This window comes from Sarcophilus harrisii, chromosome 4 (assembly GCF_902635505.1).
Source record: "Sarcophilus harrisii chromosome 4, mSarHar1.11, whole genome shotgun sequence".
Lineage (NCBI taxonomy): Eukaryota > Metazoa > Chordata > Mammalia > Dasyuromorphia > Dasyuridae > Sarcophilus > Sarcophilus harrisii.
The window spans coordinates 263,849,448-263,865,307 of record NC_045429.1 but is presented as its reverse complement, the minus strand read 5'-3'; the positions used below and the strand labels follow the sequence as shown (position 1 = coordinate 263,865,307).

Genomic DNA, 15,860 nt, shown 5'->3' with positions numbered 1-15,860 from the left:
TGAAGTGTCCTCATGAAGGCAGGAGTTTAGGAAAGAAAAAGACTAGGAAAGAACCAGAAACTGAACTAATTGGAAGGAAGGTGAATATTTTAGGCTTAGGTATATAATACCTATAGGATGTTGTTGGGGATGACATATTTAAATAGCATTACTCTTTTGTTTTTTTTAAAGAGATTTAAAAATTTATAGGTTTTTTTTTTTTACAAATTTTTATTGATGTCTTAATATCACCTTACATTTCCTGATGTAATCCCCTTTCTTTCCTCTCCCTGAGAGCTTATCCCTCTTAATCAAAAACAAAACAGAAAGACAGAACAAACAAATCTCAGCAAATTTAATGAACACATTGTAAAAGTCTGACATCCTCTTTAGCCTCCCCAACCACAGTCCTTAACTTTATGATGAAGTAGGGGAGGTTTCATTTTGGAAGTTAGTCTTGTCATTATAATTCCTTAGTGTTCAGTTTCAGCTCTTTAGCTGGGGGGGGAAAGGTGCAGGGGAAGGGTTATTTTTTCTTTCCATTTCCATTGTTGCCATCATTTAGTTTGAACTTTCAATCATACTCATACTAGTATATGAGTGAAAATACAATCAGTTACTAGAAAGGATGACCAGAAGTACAGTGTCATAAGATCAAAAGAATATGAAGGAAAAGGTTTACATTGAAAGCAAGTTTGTTAACTATGGAGCAGGGATTAATTATGGAGAGCATAATGGAAAGGAATAGGTATTTAAGAGATAGATTTAAGGATGATGGGGAAAAGGGAATGGGCACTTAGGCAAATGCCGGACCACATTCCCATCATAACCCAGGGATTCAAAATGTGTTGGTGATTTTGTAAGGGGTTAGGAATATGGTGGAATGAATCTAGGTAGAATATGAGTAGTTAAAAGAGAGATCTGTTGAGAGCAGCAGTGAATGATTTGACTTAACTGATGGTAATAAGAAATCCTCTTTGGCCCCGGGAGCAGCACCTCTCCCTCAGGAACTGGTGGAAGTGTGAATTTAGGAACATATAGAGATATGGCTTGAGGAGAGGAGAAGGGAGAGCCTGTCCAGAAGCTACAAGTTTTGCTGTGGGAGAATAGTGTTGGATGATGGCCTCTGGAATATTGGAAAAGATTCTGGTGAAAAGATGGTAAAGATGGTAACCTGCCTCAGGACTGATTTAAAAAGGTCTCAGAACTTTACTAGAGTAAAGAGGTAGACTGCTTCATACTGTTTTGTCATACATACCATGTTGCTTTAGTGTTGGTCCCAGTAGGGCATTTCATTTTAAGATGGGAAAAAATGGGTAGTATAAGATGTTACACTTATGCTTTCCATGAAAAAAAATCTTTAATATATAGTATTAACATCCTTAGGAAAAATGTTGCTTTCTGTGGTAAATATTAAGAGCTATTACCTGGTTTACAAGCAGAAGAGAAAACAAGTAAGAATAGCCTAAATGGTTACAGTAAATGAATTAACTGTATTCATATTAAATATTTCATACAAAGTATTTTTGTGTGCTATATGAATTTCAAAGAAGTGTCCAATAGTTCATCTCTGGAGTAGGTTTAGTATTTTTAGGACCTTGAAGAACATGTACAAGCATTGATTTTCAGTACTACTCCCTCTCAAATCACTTCTCCTTCCCAGTAAAATTTGCTAGTGGTCTCACTTTTTGTCTCACAGGATCAACATCTTAATTCCTTTTTACTTATAAGAAATTTTTTTTAACATAACCAGTCACCACATCCTGGCATGTCTTGCCTTAAAAACCTCTTTTCTTTATGATAGCATTGTTTCTATACTAGACCAAATCTCATTATCATTCAAGTCTGGGTTGTTTAGCCTTCTTACTGGTCTACCTGCCTTTTCCTTCTACAATCCATATTCTGAACAAAAGTGTAAGATTATTTTCTAAAATTACACTTTGATAGTCCTACTCAAACTTGAATAACTCTTACTATAGCCCTCTTAGCTTGGCTTCAGTAATAGTCCTGGTTCTCTTCCTATTTATCCAATTACTTAAGTAGTTTATCTTTTCCCCCTTCCCTTTGAAATGTGAGTATCTCCTAAGATTTTGTTCAGTTACTACTTCAATACAGCAGTCTCCAGAGCTTTATTCACTTCTGTATCTTCAGCTGCTTTTTGGATATCATTAGGATCCCTTGTCAGCATGTCAAATTTAACAAATTTAAAACAAATTTAACTGTATTCACAGTCTTTCCTCCTAAACCAACCCCCTCTCAAATTTTTTAAGTTCTATTAATGATACCTTTCAGGCACCAGCTTTGAAACTTTCAAGGCCTCCTTAACACTTCCCTCTTCTCTTGCATTGAAGCATTTGCCAAATCTTGCTCATTCTACCAATATACATACATCTTAAACATATATACCTTTCTTCTCAGCTGTCCATCTTCTTCAGCGCTGCATCATTTAATTATCCATTGTAATAGCCTTTTGTCTCATCTCCCTTCTGAGTAACTTCCTTCATACTCTGTATCAAAATTACCTTCCTGATATTTGAGCTGTGTTATCCTCATATCAGTCTTTCAGAAGTTCTCCATTTCCTAAGATAAAATAAAAACTTCTTATCTTACATTTTGTTGAGGTATGGGGGTACAAGCATGTAAGCAGATTAAATATAAGGTGATTTAAGGAGGAAGAAAAACCCTCTCAATTGGAGAGAACAAGAAAAGAATAATAGTTGCTACTTGTGCTGCCCTAAAGGAAGCTAGGAGTTTTAAGAGTTGAAAGGAATAAGACAAATGTGCTTTTAATCATTCTAGGGCAGCTAGGTGGCACAATAGGTAGAGCACCAGTCCTGAAGTCAGGGGAATCTGAGTTCAAATCTAGCCTCAGACATTTAACACTGCCTAGCTGTGTGACCCTGGGCAAGTCACTTAACCCCAATTGCCTCAGCTCCCCAAAAAAAGAAAAAGAAAAAAAATCATTCTGTTATTTAATTAATTCCTTTGTATGATGATTCAGCTGTTTGTAATATTTTAATAATAACTTCAATAGTCTTCATTATAGTATAAAGTTCACTTATTTGAGCAACTGAAAATAGTACTCCACTTAAAAAGACACATAGAAGATGGAGAGTTTAAGGAGGTGACAATGCTATCAGAAAATAGACTTTGCAACAGCAGAGAGTAGAAATTAGGAAAGTTTTAAGTTTTGAGATGAGCTAATAGCCTAATTACCTGGAATCGAGTACCTGAAGAGCAGTGATAAGAAATACATTTGGAAGGTTGGGTAAGAGCCGCTCTTACCCATAAGCAAGCTTGATATTGATACAAAAGTAGTACAGCTCCATGAAAGCTTTTTGAACATTTTATCTTTTGTGCTGTTAATTTGACAGCTATGTGGAAGACAGATTAGAGAGAAATTTAGCAACCAATTGGATAACAGATTTTTTCATTTTGTTGCTTTCTAAAGTTCTGCAGTTTTTTGTTGTTGTTGTTGTTTTTTAATAGCAGGCAGTTTTAAAAAAAATCACTTCTTAGACTTTGATAAGGAAATAATCAGATAATTATTGAACTGGAGTACTCTTTTATGACTCACCTGTTATACAAATATAGGCTTTAAAAGTGTTTTTCTAGTCTTATAATTGGCAGTACAGTGTTTGCTTCCATGTAATTGGTGTATTCTGATGTACAAATAGAAAGTGTCATTTCCCACAAGGGTGTGTCTACTTTGTTAGTTTGCACTGAAATTGGAATAACTAGGCTGGGTTTTGGGTCTAGCATATAGACCATAAATTTATTGTGGTTAGCTCTCTTTTGGGCTTAAAAAGGTTCGGTTTTATAAATATAATTTTTAAAATTTAAATACAAAACAAGGAGGTGCTATTCTTATTTTAATACTACTCTAAAACTTAATTTTCTGTCTTTTTTCTTTAGAAGCAAAGAAACGACAGTGTAAAGTTCTCTATGAGTATAATCCACAAAATGAAGACGAATTAGAACTCAGACTGGGAGATGTTATCGATATTAATGAAGAGGTAAGAAAACATATGTTAAAGATAAATAAAGTATTTGATCTATCTTTAGTGCTTTGTTTAAAATAAAAGAAAAATGTGGTTTTTTGTTTTTTTTTTTAAATCACTATGTAGCTTCATTACTGCCATTCTTGTATAAGGATTTAGGTGTATGTATGCTTTGAATGAAAGTAAATCCAATAAGCTTAAGTATATATAATAAAGTTTACTAATTTGTGCAACTAAAACAAAATAATGTTTGAAAAAGTACTCATAAGTGTTTGCTTATGATGCATATTTTAGATCTGAATAAATTCATTTTGTTTAAATTGGTATGTGTGATATGTTTGTAGACTTTGGATTATAACTGTTACAATGCTAATTACAATTTAACACTATTATAAAAATTTTTCTTTGTTTTACTTTTCTGTTGAAATTTTTAATCAAAGTAAATAGTAGCTCTAATTCTGAGTTTAACATGGGCCTGAAGGGGGGGGGGGAAGGTAAATTTTTTTTTTTCCCTCTTCATAGAATTCAGTGGCATAAACTAATTTAAAAAAATTTTGAACTTGAAAAAACATCAAATAAAATGACCAATTTGTACATATGAAGTCAGACTGAAAAAAGAATTTTGTATGAAGCCTAAAATCTGTTTTCCTTATAATTGTATAATAAATTCAACATGTGGATTTTAGGATATTCCTGAATTTTTTCCTGTTTCCTTCTAGTTCTTTTTGTTCTCTTATATGAATTAAAAAATATTTCAGTGACACTCTCTTCTTTTCTGGCCCCTATAATGCTAGTCTGACTACCCTTTCTTCCCACCAAGAGTTTCTAATTTAAAACAAAGCAAAAGTTTTTTTTTTTTTAATTTAAAAGAAATATTCTTAAGCAAAGCAAATTCCCAAATTGGCAATTTTGAAAAATTGAGTGATTTTTGATTGACCTATGGCATAGATTCTTAACTTTTTTTTTTTGTTTGTTTTATGGAATTTGTCTTGTCATTCTGGAGAATAAAGCCTTTGGGCTTCTCATACTGATATTGTTACATAAAATAATAATAAATTAATAATAATAATTATTATTATTATTATGTAATAATACATAAAATATTTACTATTTCAAAGGAATGCAAATACATTGAAATATGATTATGCAGTACTTAAAATACTAGGTCATGGATCCCAAATTAAGAATTTCTTAGTCTTTAAAGCATTTTGGATTTTCATGAAATTTTGTATGCTAACATGTGTCTTCCCCCCTCCTACCAGGCATCATGATCTGTTAGAATTGTTTTTTTAAATATTTTCAACTTCTGTCCACCTTTAATATAGGATTTATTTTATTTTTTAAATAGAGCATTATTTTATAAATTTTCATAATAAACTATAATAATTAACTATAATTGTTAATTTTCATAGTAATTAACTAAATTTTCTATAGTAGTTATTTATAAATAGACTAGAATTTATATAACTGTAGAATTTAGAATATATAACTATAGTTATATATAATTATGAAACTTATAATTATTTAACTAGAAATAAACTAGAAAATTTAACTAAATTTTCATAGTAGTTAACTATAATAATTAACTATACTTGTCTTCAAGTATAAATTTGAAAAATAAAAAGCTACCATATATTTTGGTGAGGAGTCAGATTTATATTTTCATATCATATGATGTGATTGCTGCCACTTTATTTCCCTGTATTGATACTAAACTTTAAAGAGGTTTATTGTATTAATCCTTGAAATAATTATCAAAATATGGGTTGGTAGGTGAGGCAGTGGATAGAGCAATGGGCCTGGAGTTGGGAAAATTTGAGTTCAAATATAACTTCATACATTTACTAGCTATGTAACCCTGGGCTAATCCTATTTACCTCAGTTTCTATGTATGTAAAGTGAGGAAAGAAGGTGTGATAAACCACTCTAGTATCTTTGTCAAGAAAACCCAATGGAGTCATGATGATTTAGAAATGCCTGACAATGACAAAATAACAGCAGCAAATCGAAATTTCCAATTTTATTTCCCATAATCCCCCTGGCCTCCCATCTCTCTTTTTTGTTTTGTTTTGTTTTTTTGGTCAAGCATTCTCTTAAAAACTAAAGCCAAATGCATAATTTGGTACTTTCTAATTCTAATTTAATAATGACAACTTAAAATATCTCTGACTTTATAATAATGTATGCTCAGCCTTGTTTGGTTATTCTTTTCCAAATTTCCTTGGAATCTTAGACTCAGTGTCTCCTGGATTTGTTCATGAATGTGAAGCTTTGTACCAATTTCTCAAAGATATATGATTTTTTATAACTTTGGAGGTGAAATACTTCAGCTTTAGGGATTTTCCACAAATTTTCATCTTTTGCATTTTCTTTCACTCACTACTCTGTGGTAGTGTCCTGAAAAATCTTAAATTGGGAACCATATTTGCCTATCTGGAAAAACAATTGAATGTTCCTTGCTTACTAATTGATTAGATAATAAACAGGGCTGTCGTCCAGGTCTAAGCTATTTTGCTCTGGTGAGTTGAAAATGGCAAAAAAAACCAACTCTATGTAATTATTGTTTACTAATTAGTATTCGTAGGATTTAAATATAATTAATAAACCATATATTTTATATATAGCCACTTATTACAATGACTATCTACAATGAGCAGACTAATATGACTAATTTTATTATTTATTATTATTCCTACCATTGATTCTAATTAATCAGCAATAATTATAGAAGGCTTGCATGCCTTTTAAACATTTTCTAGTTATTTGCATGCCATCAATTTTTAATTTTTTTTGGATCACTACATAGGATTTAGGACTGGAAGAGAATCATTATTTAGTTTACTCTTTTTATTTAACAGAAGGAAATGAAGGTCCAAAGAAGGGAAGTGATTTGCCTTTAATAATATGGGAAACAGGACTGAACTTAGTCCCTCTGACTATGATACAATTCATGTGAGATTATGTTAATATAGAGAATGATAAAATGGAAAGAATGATGATTTGGGAGGTGGACCATATAGATTTGAATCACTTCACCTCTTTGGGCCTCAAGATAAAATGGGGGGAGGTATATGAATTGGGGGGGAAAATATATATACACACACACACACACACACACACACACACACATGAAATATATATTTCATGTATATACATGAAAGAGTCTCTGTAGTACTCTGTAATGTAGTAAAACTACAGTTTTATTCTTCCCTTTCTTAAGCTGTCTCCCACACTTGCCTGCTGTAGACACCTTTATTACAACAAATCTTCTACCTAGCATCTTCACCCTTAGTCTATTATATATAAAACTAAGGGGATTTCCCTAAAATACCATTTTCCTCATCTTAGCACTGTTTTGTTTACTGTAAACTTCTTTTCCTGCTTTTTAGGGTGGTCTTTACCCATTCAAAGTCTCAATTTTTATCTGTTTAACTATATTTCACATTACTCTTTCATATCTAGAGTCTACTATATTTTCGTTGATTTTGTCTTTTATATATAGTGTCAGTTCTAGCCTCTTCCTTTCTTTTTTACTATTTTGCCTATATATAATATTTTTATTCCTCTGATAATTTGAGGCAATTTATCTGGGTTTCATCATGATTGTGAGGTGTAATCTCAAAATGATGAATGTCTTCTTCCTCTTAACCACAAAATTCTTCCCAATGCTCAACTTAGTTGAGGTCATTACATTATCTGATGACTCCAGTTTTTATTAATTTTTCCCTTCTCTGAATTCCTTTTATTTTTACAATCAAGACCATTCAGTTTTGCCTATAAAAATATGACAATTTCCCAACTTTCAAGTCCTGAGAAATTATTTAATCATATTTTAGAGCTACATGAAATTTGATGAAATGCTTTTAGAGATGGAAGGAACATTCCATTTTGGAATCAAGAGACCTAATTTCCTTTATAACCAATATTTACTGGGTGGCCATGGTCAAAGCACTTCTCTTGATTTTGGTTTTCTCCTATCTAAAGTGGGGATAATGGGGATAAAATAATATTTTCATTACCTATTTCACAGTGTCATATAGAAAATGCATTGTGAATATTAATGCACTATTTAAGTGAGTTACTTTTTAATGTTCTCTCTTCCCCTTATTTTATATATAAAGATACAAGGTCAAGGTAACTTCTCAGAGTCAAAAGTCTTTCCTCTTACTATTATAGGATTTGCAGCTGGAAGGACCTCTTATATAACTTAATCTCTCCCAGGAATTTTCATTTTACATGTGAGAAAATTTGAGCCCATGGGGAAAAAAATGAATTGCCCCAAATCATACAGGTAGTAAGTAAAAAGCCAAGACTCAAATCTAGCTATTTGTGATTCCAAACATAGTGTATTTTTCGGCTTTATCTTTGAGGACCATTCTGGTTGATACCTGATTATCTGCATATTTTGGCTATCTGGTAGAACTCAACATGTCCAAAATGGAACTCTTTATCTTTTTTCTTAAACCCTTTGCTCCCATTTTTTTTTTTTTAATCAGGGGAGCAACAATTCTCCTTGTCATATAGGTTCACAACCCTTAGAGTCATCTTTGAATCTTTTTTTCATTCTGCCTCCTTCATAGCGGTCAATTGCCATGTCTTTGTGCAGATATTAGAACTTTTCTTGACACTGCTCTAGTTCAGTTAGACGTTTATTGCCTCCTATGTAGATTTAAAATATTATTGCAATTTTTTTCACTATTTCAGTTATGTGTTCTTACTGTATTATACCTGACAATTAATTTGAACCCTGGCCATGTTGTCAAATTATTGCTAGAAATTTATTTTATTTTGCTTTTTTAACTTTTAAATGTTTATTGATAAATTTATGTACTCTTGTAAAGTAGCATTTTCCAATGTTTGATGAATATTAGGTACTTATTATGAGAGGTACATTATGCTAGGTGCTAGGTGCTAGGAAACAGATGCAATAAAAATTAAGATGTAATTAGCTCAAAATGCTGTGAAATCAAGTGAAATTATTTCTAATTGGGAGGGTCAGAGATTTCATGAAAAAGCATTTGGCTTTGAAAGATAAGTATAATGTTAACAGATGGTGGGTCAGCAGGAAGGAAAGTATAAACTTTATAGAATGAATACCACATTTCTGCCAAAATTTACATGTACAAACAGCCATACTGGCCTACTTGCTATTCTTCATATCAGATGCTTCATTTTCTTTGACCAGTCTTTATATGAGTAATACTCTTCTTCCTTCCTCAGCTTTGCCTCTTAAAATCTCTGACTTTCTTTTAAAACTTTGGTCAAATAACAATTTCTGCAGTTGTTCCAATCTTCCCAGTTGATATTGCTTTCCCCTCTAATGTCACCTTGCAGATATTCTATATACTGATTTATGTTTTTCTCCTCCAACTAAGGGGCAGGACAGGACCCTTTTGGCTTTTTTTTTTCTCTTCTCTCTTTTTTTTTTTTGGAGGGGATGACTCCTTGAGGCTTAGCTTAATTATTGGCATATAATAAGCACTTAATAAATGCTTGATGATTAATCATTGCTCTGTTAATATTTTTGGTATTTTCTTTGAAAAAAAAAAAAAAACTTTGAATTCTGAACTCTCAGGTAGAAGAAGGCTGGTGGAGTGGAACTTTGAACAACAAGTCAGGACTGTTTCCCTCAAATTTTGTGAAAGAAATAGAGGTAGCTGAAGATGGAGAAGCCCATGAAGTTCAAGAGGAATCAGGTAAATCATGTTGAAGTTGATTTGTAGCATAATATTTTGTTGATTTAACAAGTGATCAATAAAGAGGGGAAGCATTAAAAAAGCTTACTTGATAAGGAAATAGAGTGTACTGTTATACATTTTTAAGAACTCTTTTCTAGTAACCCTCCTAAAGATGTATTCAGTAATTTAATAGTCTTGCTTGTTGACTAATTGAACTTTTAGCTTATTCTCACATAAGTTCAGACTCAGTGAAATGATGAAAGGTGTCTTAATGATAGAGTCAAATTCACTCTCGAGCATTAAAGTTTCTTGTGTTTGCCACAAACACATAGACATATGTCTGTGGCATAAAATAGACATATTTATTTGAGTCTATTGCATTAATCTCCCAAAATCTGAGCTATGTGTATTTTAAACTCTTCCTTTAAAATGACATAATGATGCATTTTGGACTAAAGACTTAGTTACATATTGGTTATATATTAACCAATATTTTTATTCAAGACCTTATTTTATCTTAATTTTTTTTAAGTGAGCACTTGACTGAGAGACAAAAGGTCTTGATTCTCATTTGGCTTTGCTATTAGTCATGTGACCATGAGTAAAGCAATTAACCTTTATGAAAAGAGGATATCTTTCTTGCCTTCCTCACAGGGCTATTATAAAGATCAAAGGCAATAGCTCATGTGAAATTCTGAAACTAAATTGCTTTACATTATGGAGAAATATTAATCTTTATTACTTACTCTTTGTTCTACAAAAAAAGGCTTTTTTTAAAAAAGCCTTTGACCTAAAAGCAGTGAAATTTTGATTTAACTATGGAGAGGTTAAAGAAAGCACATAGCTATATAAATGGTTATAATTTTCCTTTTTTTTTTTTTTTTTTGTCTATCTTGCCCTTAATTGTTTTTACTATTGGTAAAAATCAAAATAATAAACTGTTGCACAAATTTACAACAATTAATGACATAGTGCTTTACTTTGGTTCATATATTTTTGATTGATTCAAAACATACAGAAATGGGAGTATCTTACATTTCTCAAAGAGATCTCAGGCTGCCTAATCCAACTACCTTCTGAGTCAGGAAACATATCCACAACATTTTATACAAATAGTCTGGAGTGCTAAAGCTCAATAGTGAACAGAGCTTAATGGTAAGGACAACAAAGAGTTTGTTTTTTAAGCTATATAAGGAGAAAAAGGAAGATCAAAAAGGAATGTGAATCTCAACTTTGAGTTGGATAACAAGGTAACAACAGGACTTATTTTACTTGTTTTCTCTGCCAACCAATCAGTAAACATACATTTTTTTCAGTTGCTTGTAAAATGTCAGATATAGTGCTAAGGATATATATAGAGAAAGAAAAATGGATACAGTTTTTGCCAACTTAAGGAGCTTGCATTCTATTGGAGAAGAAAACAGGAACACAAAACACATACCAGGAAGACAGAAAAGGAAGAACAGGCGGCCTTGAGGAAAGTGGTACTTGAGCTGAGACTCTAAAGAAACTAAGGATTCCAGAAAGAGTGAGGAGGAGGAGGATGGCAGGAATTCTAGGCCTCAGGGCTGGCCTGTACAAAGTATAAACCATATAGAATGGAGTTCCAACTTATTTAAATCTTTAAAAAGAAATTTATAGAAGATGGAAACAAGGACAGGTAACAGAAGATGAATTTAATAGTGAAGTTTTTAATGCCTTTTGGCTAGGTTTTTTATTTTAAAGCTGTATTTTCTTTAGTATTTTTTGCCTTTTGAATTTAATAGTGAAAATTTTAATTCCATTTGTATAAGTTCTCTATTTTAAAGAATTACTTTCTTTAGTATTTTTGCCTTTTTTAAATCAAGCTGTTTTTTGTTTTCTTGCATTGCTCTCATTTTGTCAAAATTTTCTTGTACTACTCTTATTTGATTTAGAAAATTATTTTTAGCTCTGTCAGAGATTTCTATTGGATTTGTGTTGAATTAATATTTTGAGACCTTGTAGTTGTTTTGACATCTTTGTCTAATTGAATCATAATCTTTCTTTTCATCATAGTACATTTTTATAGTTAGGCTCTTTTTTTATTTACTCATTTTTACAAGTTATTTCTTCTTGACTTAGAACTTTCAAGCTTTTTAGTATTGCTATTTTCAGAGCTAGTTCTGAAGGTTTTGAAGTTTTTGGTGCTTCTGAGATGGTGTGATTTGGGGATAGTGGTGTGGTCACTACTTTTCCTGATATGTGTTCTGGGCCTTACTCTGGGTAACATCCCTGATCTCTTGGTGTTTCATTTGATAAGGCTGTTCAGGACTCCTGCTTTCTTTTAACTTCAGGTACTCCCCTCATTCCAAGAACTGTGACCTAAAGTGGATATTGATTATGGAGCGGCCTGAAAGCTCCTGAACCAGTACCCAGTGTTAACACAGAGGTCCATTTAATCCTTTTCTGATCAGTTGCCTAATCTTAGTGTATCTGATAGGAGAGCTCCTGAAGTTTCTACTACTGCTGTTGCTGCCTCCAAGTTCATGGCTATTATAGGCAGTATGTGAACACTGAGTCACTCTCTATCCCAGTGTCACACAGACTGAAGTTGCGTTGGGCTGGAAAAATGGCTTACCCTGATCTTTAGTTGGCTCTGAACCTTTAGAATGTGATTTGAGGTGTTACTTTAAAGTTGTTTTTTTGGAGGATAATTTTGGGAGAGGTCACCTATAGTGCTTTGTCCACTCCACTGTTTTGGCTCCACCTCAAGAAATCCCCGGTACTCCTTTTTCCCTGTTCTTTTCTCTTAACTTGCAGTTCTAGAAATAGCTTCTTTCCAAACACCTTATCAAATTCCTTTCAGCAACCAATTCTTCCCTTTTATGAGTACCAAATCAAAATAGAATTTTCTTTATTTTTCCTGGTATGTAGTTCTCAAAGTTTTCAACAGTTCTCAAGTTCTGAAAGTCTGTCCAGTCGATTTTTTGAATGGTTCCCCCTCCATCTTTTTAAGGATAAATTATGAAGGAAAGTGAAAAAAAATCATTAGCTACTTTTCTTCAGGGAGAAAGAAAAAGAACAACAGAGAGCTCATTTCAGTCCATGTTCACAAAATGGAAGTCTTATTGTGTGTATGTGTAAAGCCTATAATTATGCTACAAATGATGAAAGTAGAGTTTTTTTAACTATCTATTGGATACACATACACACACACACACACACACACACACTCATATGTATGTCTAATATATACATGAAGGAACTTTAACTTTAATCATCTAGACATCAAGTGGAGCATTCTTCCTGCTAAAAGCAGGGTAGCTGATAATTTGTTGACTTAGTGATCATTTAAATTCACAAAAGATGGAGAAACAAGGGGAAATTCCCTCCTGAATCTAATAACTGTGATAAGGCACTAAGGGAGAAGCCTAACCCTACTTTTCCTGTGTTCTGTAGTTCTACTAATATTTTCAGGAAGCTATCTTTTTCAACCTCTCATACATTTCAATACATTTCTCTCATAACCATATTCATTCCCACGTATTATTTTCACCTTTCCTTAGTTCTAGAGATATTTAGTGAATAATAATATATAATGTTTTTTGTAAGTATTTTTTAGTTACTTTAAAAGAGTATCAGAAAAGTATGTGTTAATGATCCTTATCCATTAAGCGGTCATGATTCAGTTTGGGAAGCAAAACACAGAGAGATATGGATCCATTAATAAACTAATAAAGTTTATTAAGATAAACTTTAAAGCAGTAGACTATTGTCCAAATGTGTGGTGTATATAGTCAGTTATGTTAGAATTCAAAAGTTATGTATCCTGGAATATTTAGATAAGCTTTGCCATGTGGAGTAAAATTCAGAATTTTTTAGTGTATGTATTTTTGTGCTACATTTTTTTGAATTTTTTTTCAGAAGCTGTTTTTACTAGCCCTACCTCACCAATAGCCCCTCTAGGAAATGAGAGTGAAACTGCAGTTGGATCAGTTGCACAGCCAAAGAAAATTCGAGGAGTTGGATTTGGAGATATTTTTAAGGAAGGTTCAGTGAAGCTCCGAACAAGAATGTCCAGTAATGAAGCAGATGAGAAAAAAACAGACAAGGTACAGAATTGAACTTTGTTATATTGCATGTTAGATCGCATGAAATTCACTTCGGTCTTGTTTTTTTTTTTTTTTTTGACATGATGAATAAGCTAGTTATTGTTTTACCTAAAAATTCTAAAGTATTCTCTCATAATTTTAATTAGCTCAAGTTGCATATTTTATAATTCCTCTTTTCTACTAAAATATTATTAAGCAGTAAAAGTCTCTCTTTAAAATTAGTCTGTAAAATGTATATCATTAATAAAGTGGGGAGAAATGCCTTAATTTCTTTCATGAATTCCCCTCTCACTTCTTATTGTTCAAGAGATGGTTTTCTTTTTTTTCTCCAGGCATTTGGGGTTAAGTGACTTGCCCAGGGTCACACAGCTAGTCAGTGCTAAGTGTCTAAAAGCAGATTTTAACTCAAATCCTCTTGACTCCAGGCCCAGTGCTTTATGTATTGCACCATCTAGCTGCACCCTCAAGAGATGATTTTCATGAAGTACTTTACAGTCAGATATTTGAATCACCATCGAAATTGTTTAATTTGACAAAAAATGAAACCTATTGGGGATTTTTTTTCACTTCTGCTGTTCAGTTCTTTTAGTCATGTCTGACACTCTGTGAACCCTATTTGAGATTTTCTTAGCAGACACACTTGAGTGGTTTGCCATTTCCTTTTCCAATTCATTTTACAGATGAGGAAACCGAGGCAAACAAGATTAAGTGACTTGCCACAGAGTCACACAGCTAGGAAATATCAGAAGCTAAATTTGATTTGGAAGATGTCTTTCTGTTCAGACCTGGACCTCTAGATGTCCTGAGAAATATGACTATAGGAAATAATAAATTGTACTGCTAAACAAACAAATTCATAGTAAAACATTTTTGAAAGAATAGAAACTTTTAAATATGATTCACTCTTGGGAGGAAACAGTTAACCAGAAGTTTAATACCTTTTACAAAAAACATTTAGCAGTATTTACTTTTTATTTTCATTCTGAAATGGTTGATAAGCAGTTCTTAAGTTTTTTAAAATGACTATTATTTCAATTAATTTTTCACTTAGTTGATCTTTTAGTCATATCTTTAGCTTCTTTTTATTGCTTAAAAAACAAACAAACATAAAAACTTGATGTTTCCTTCTAAGAGTTTGACATCCTTATGATTTATTTATAGGTTTATAATCTGTGATTATAGATTTATATGGGGTCTGTCATCTTTTGCGTTTTTTGGACACTTTCTGAATTGACCAAATTAATTGCTTTATTGTAGATTGTAAATTGTAGAATATTAACTCTTTGATGACAAGAACTGTTTTGGAGTTTTTTTGTTGTTTAAACATTGTCTTCCTATTCTAGCAGGGCAAAATGCATTTGAATTGCATATAAAAGGAATTTAAGAATTGTTTTATGAATTGGACATTTTATTATAGAGCCATCATTTTAGATTAATAAGAATAATCCTAATATTTTATGATTTTGTTAGGTAATCAGTAGTGACGATGTTAATTAATTCCCCCACTCAAAAGAAAAAAGTAAAGGCTCACAAAGCATTAGCCGTTTGTCAGTTTTATTGCTGATCCAGAAAACTGAGGTATTTGGGGGGGTTCTTTAAAAGATTTAGGTAAGGACCTACTTTCAAGTGATGATATGAAAATTATAAAAGAGGCTAGGCCTCATATCTGTAACAGAAAAGACCTGAAAAAAGCATTAGGTCCATTAATGATCAAGGCATTTAATTAGGATAGAGAAATAATACTGTTTTTCTTCAATAAACCAAAACTTCAAAAAGAGCCTGCATGCACTAGAGAGAGAGATATTCTTACCAGGGAAGTTAACACACATTAAGAAAAACAGACTGAATACTGCCAGTTCACTAACCAAGGATGTTCTAAGAAGATCAGAAACCCTTAGCCCTCTGCGAATGTTTTAGGAAGGTCGAAATTATATATTGTTGTGACTGACTTCACTTTGGGATTTGAAAGAGAGAGAAGGTGATAGAAAAGCCGGGGTAGGGGTTGGGGTGGAGAGTTTAATTCCTTGTAGGAACCTCAAAAATTGTGGACAGGACCAAATAAACCTTAAGTATTCTATCCAAAAATGCAGGAGTAGAAGGTAGAAACTGGCCAGAATACAAATTAAGAA

General features: G+C 32.4%; 1 protein-coding gene across 7 annotated transcripts in view; it reads left to right on the top strand.

The window, feature by feature from the left end:
• The window catches only part of CD2AP (CD2 associated protein), a 179,822-nt gene that overhangs the window by 80,756 nt on the left and 83,206 nt on the right, over positions 1 to 15,860 (top strand). For 6 of the 7 annotated variants that reach the window (XR_004233679.1, XM_031964744.1, XM_031964743.1 and 3 more), the window contains exons 4-6: positions 3,895 to 3,995; positions 9,556 to 9,676; positions 13,544 to 13,731. Coding sequence is in view for 6 of the 7 variants with exons in the window: in XM_031964744.1 (XP_031820604.1) it covers positions 3,895 to 3,995; positions 9,556 to 9,676; positions 13,544 to 13,731 (410 nt within the window). In the remaining variant the exon portion in view is untranslated. The remainder of the gene's footprint in view (positions 1 to 3,894; positions 3,996 to 9,555; positions 9,677 to 13,543; positions 13,732 to 15,860) is intronic. The other variant, XM_031964742.1, reaches the window with a different exon arrangement.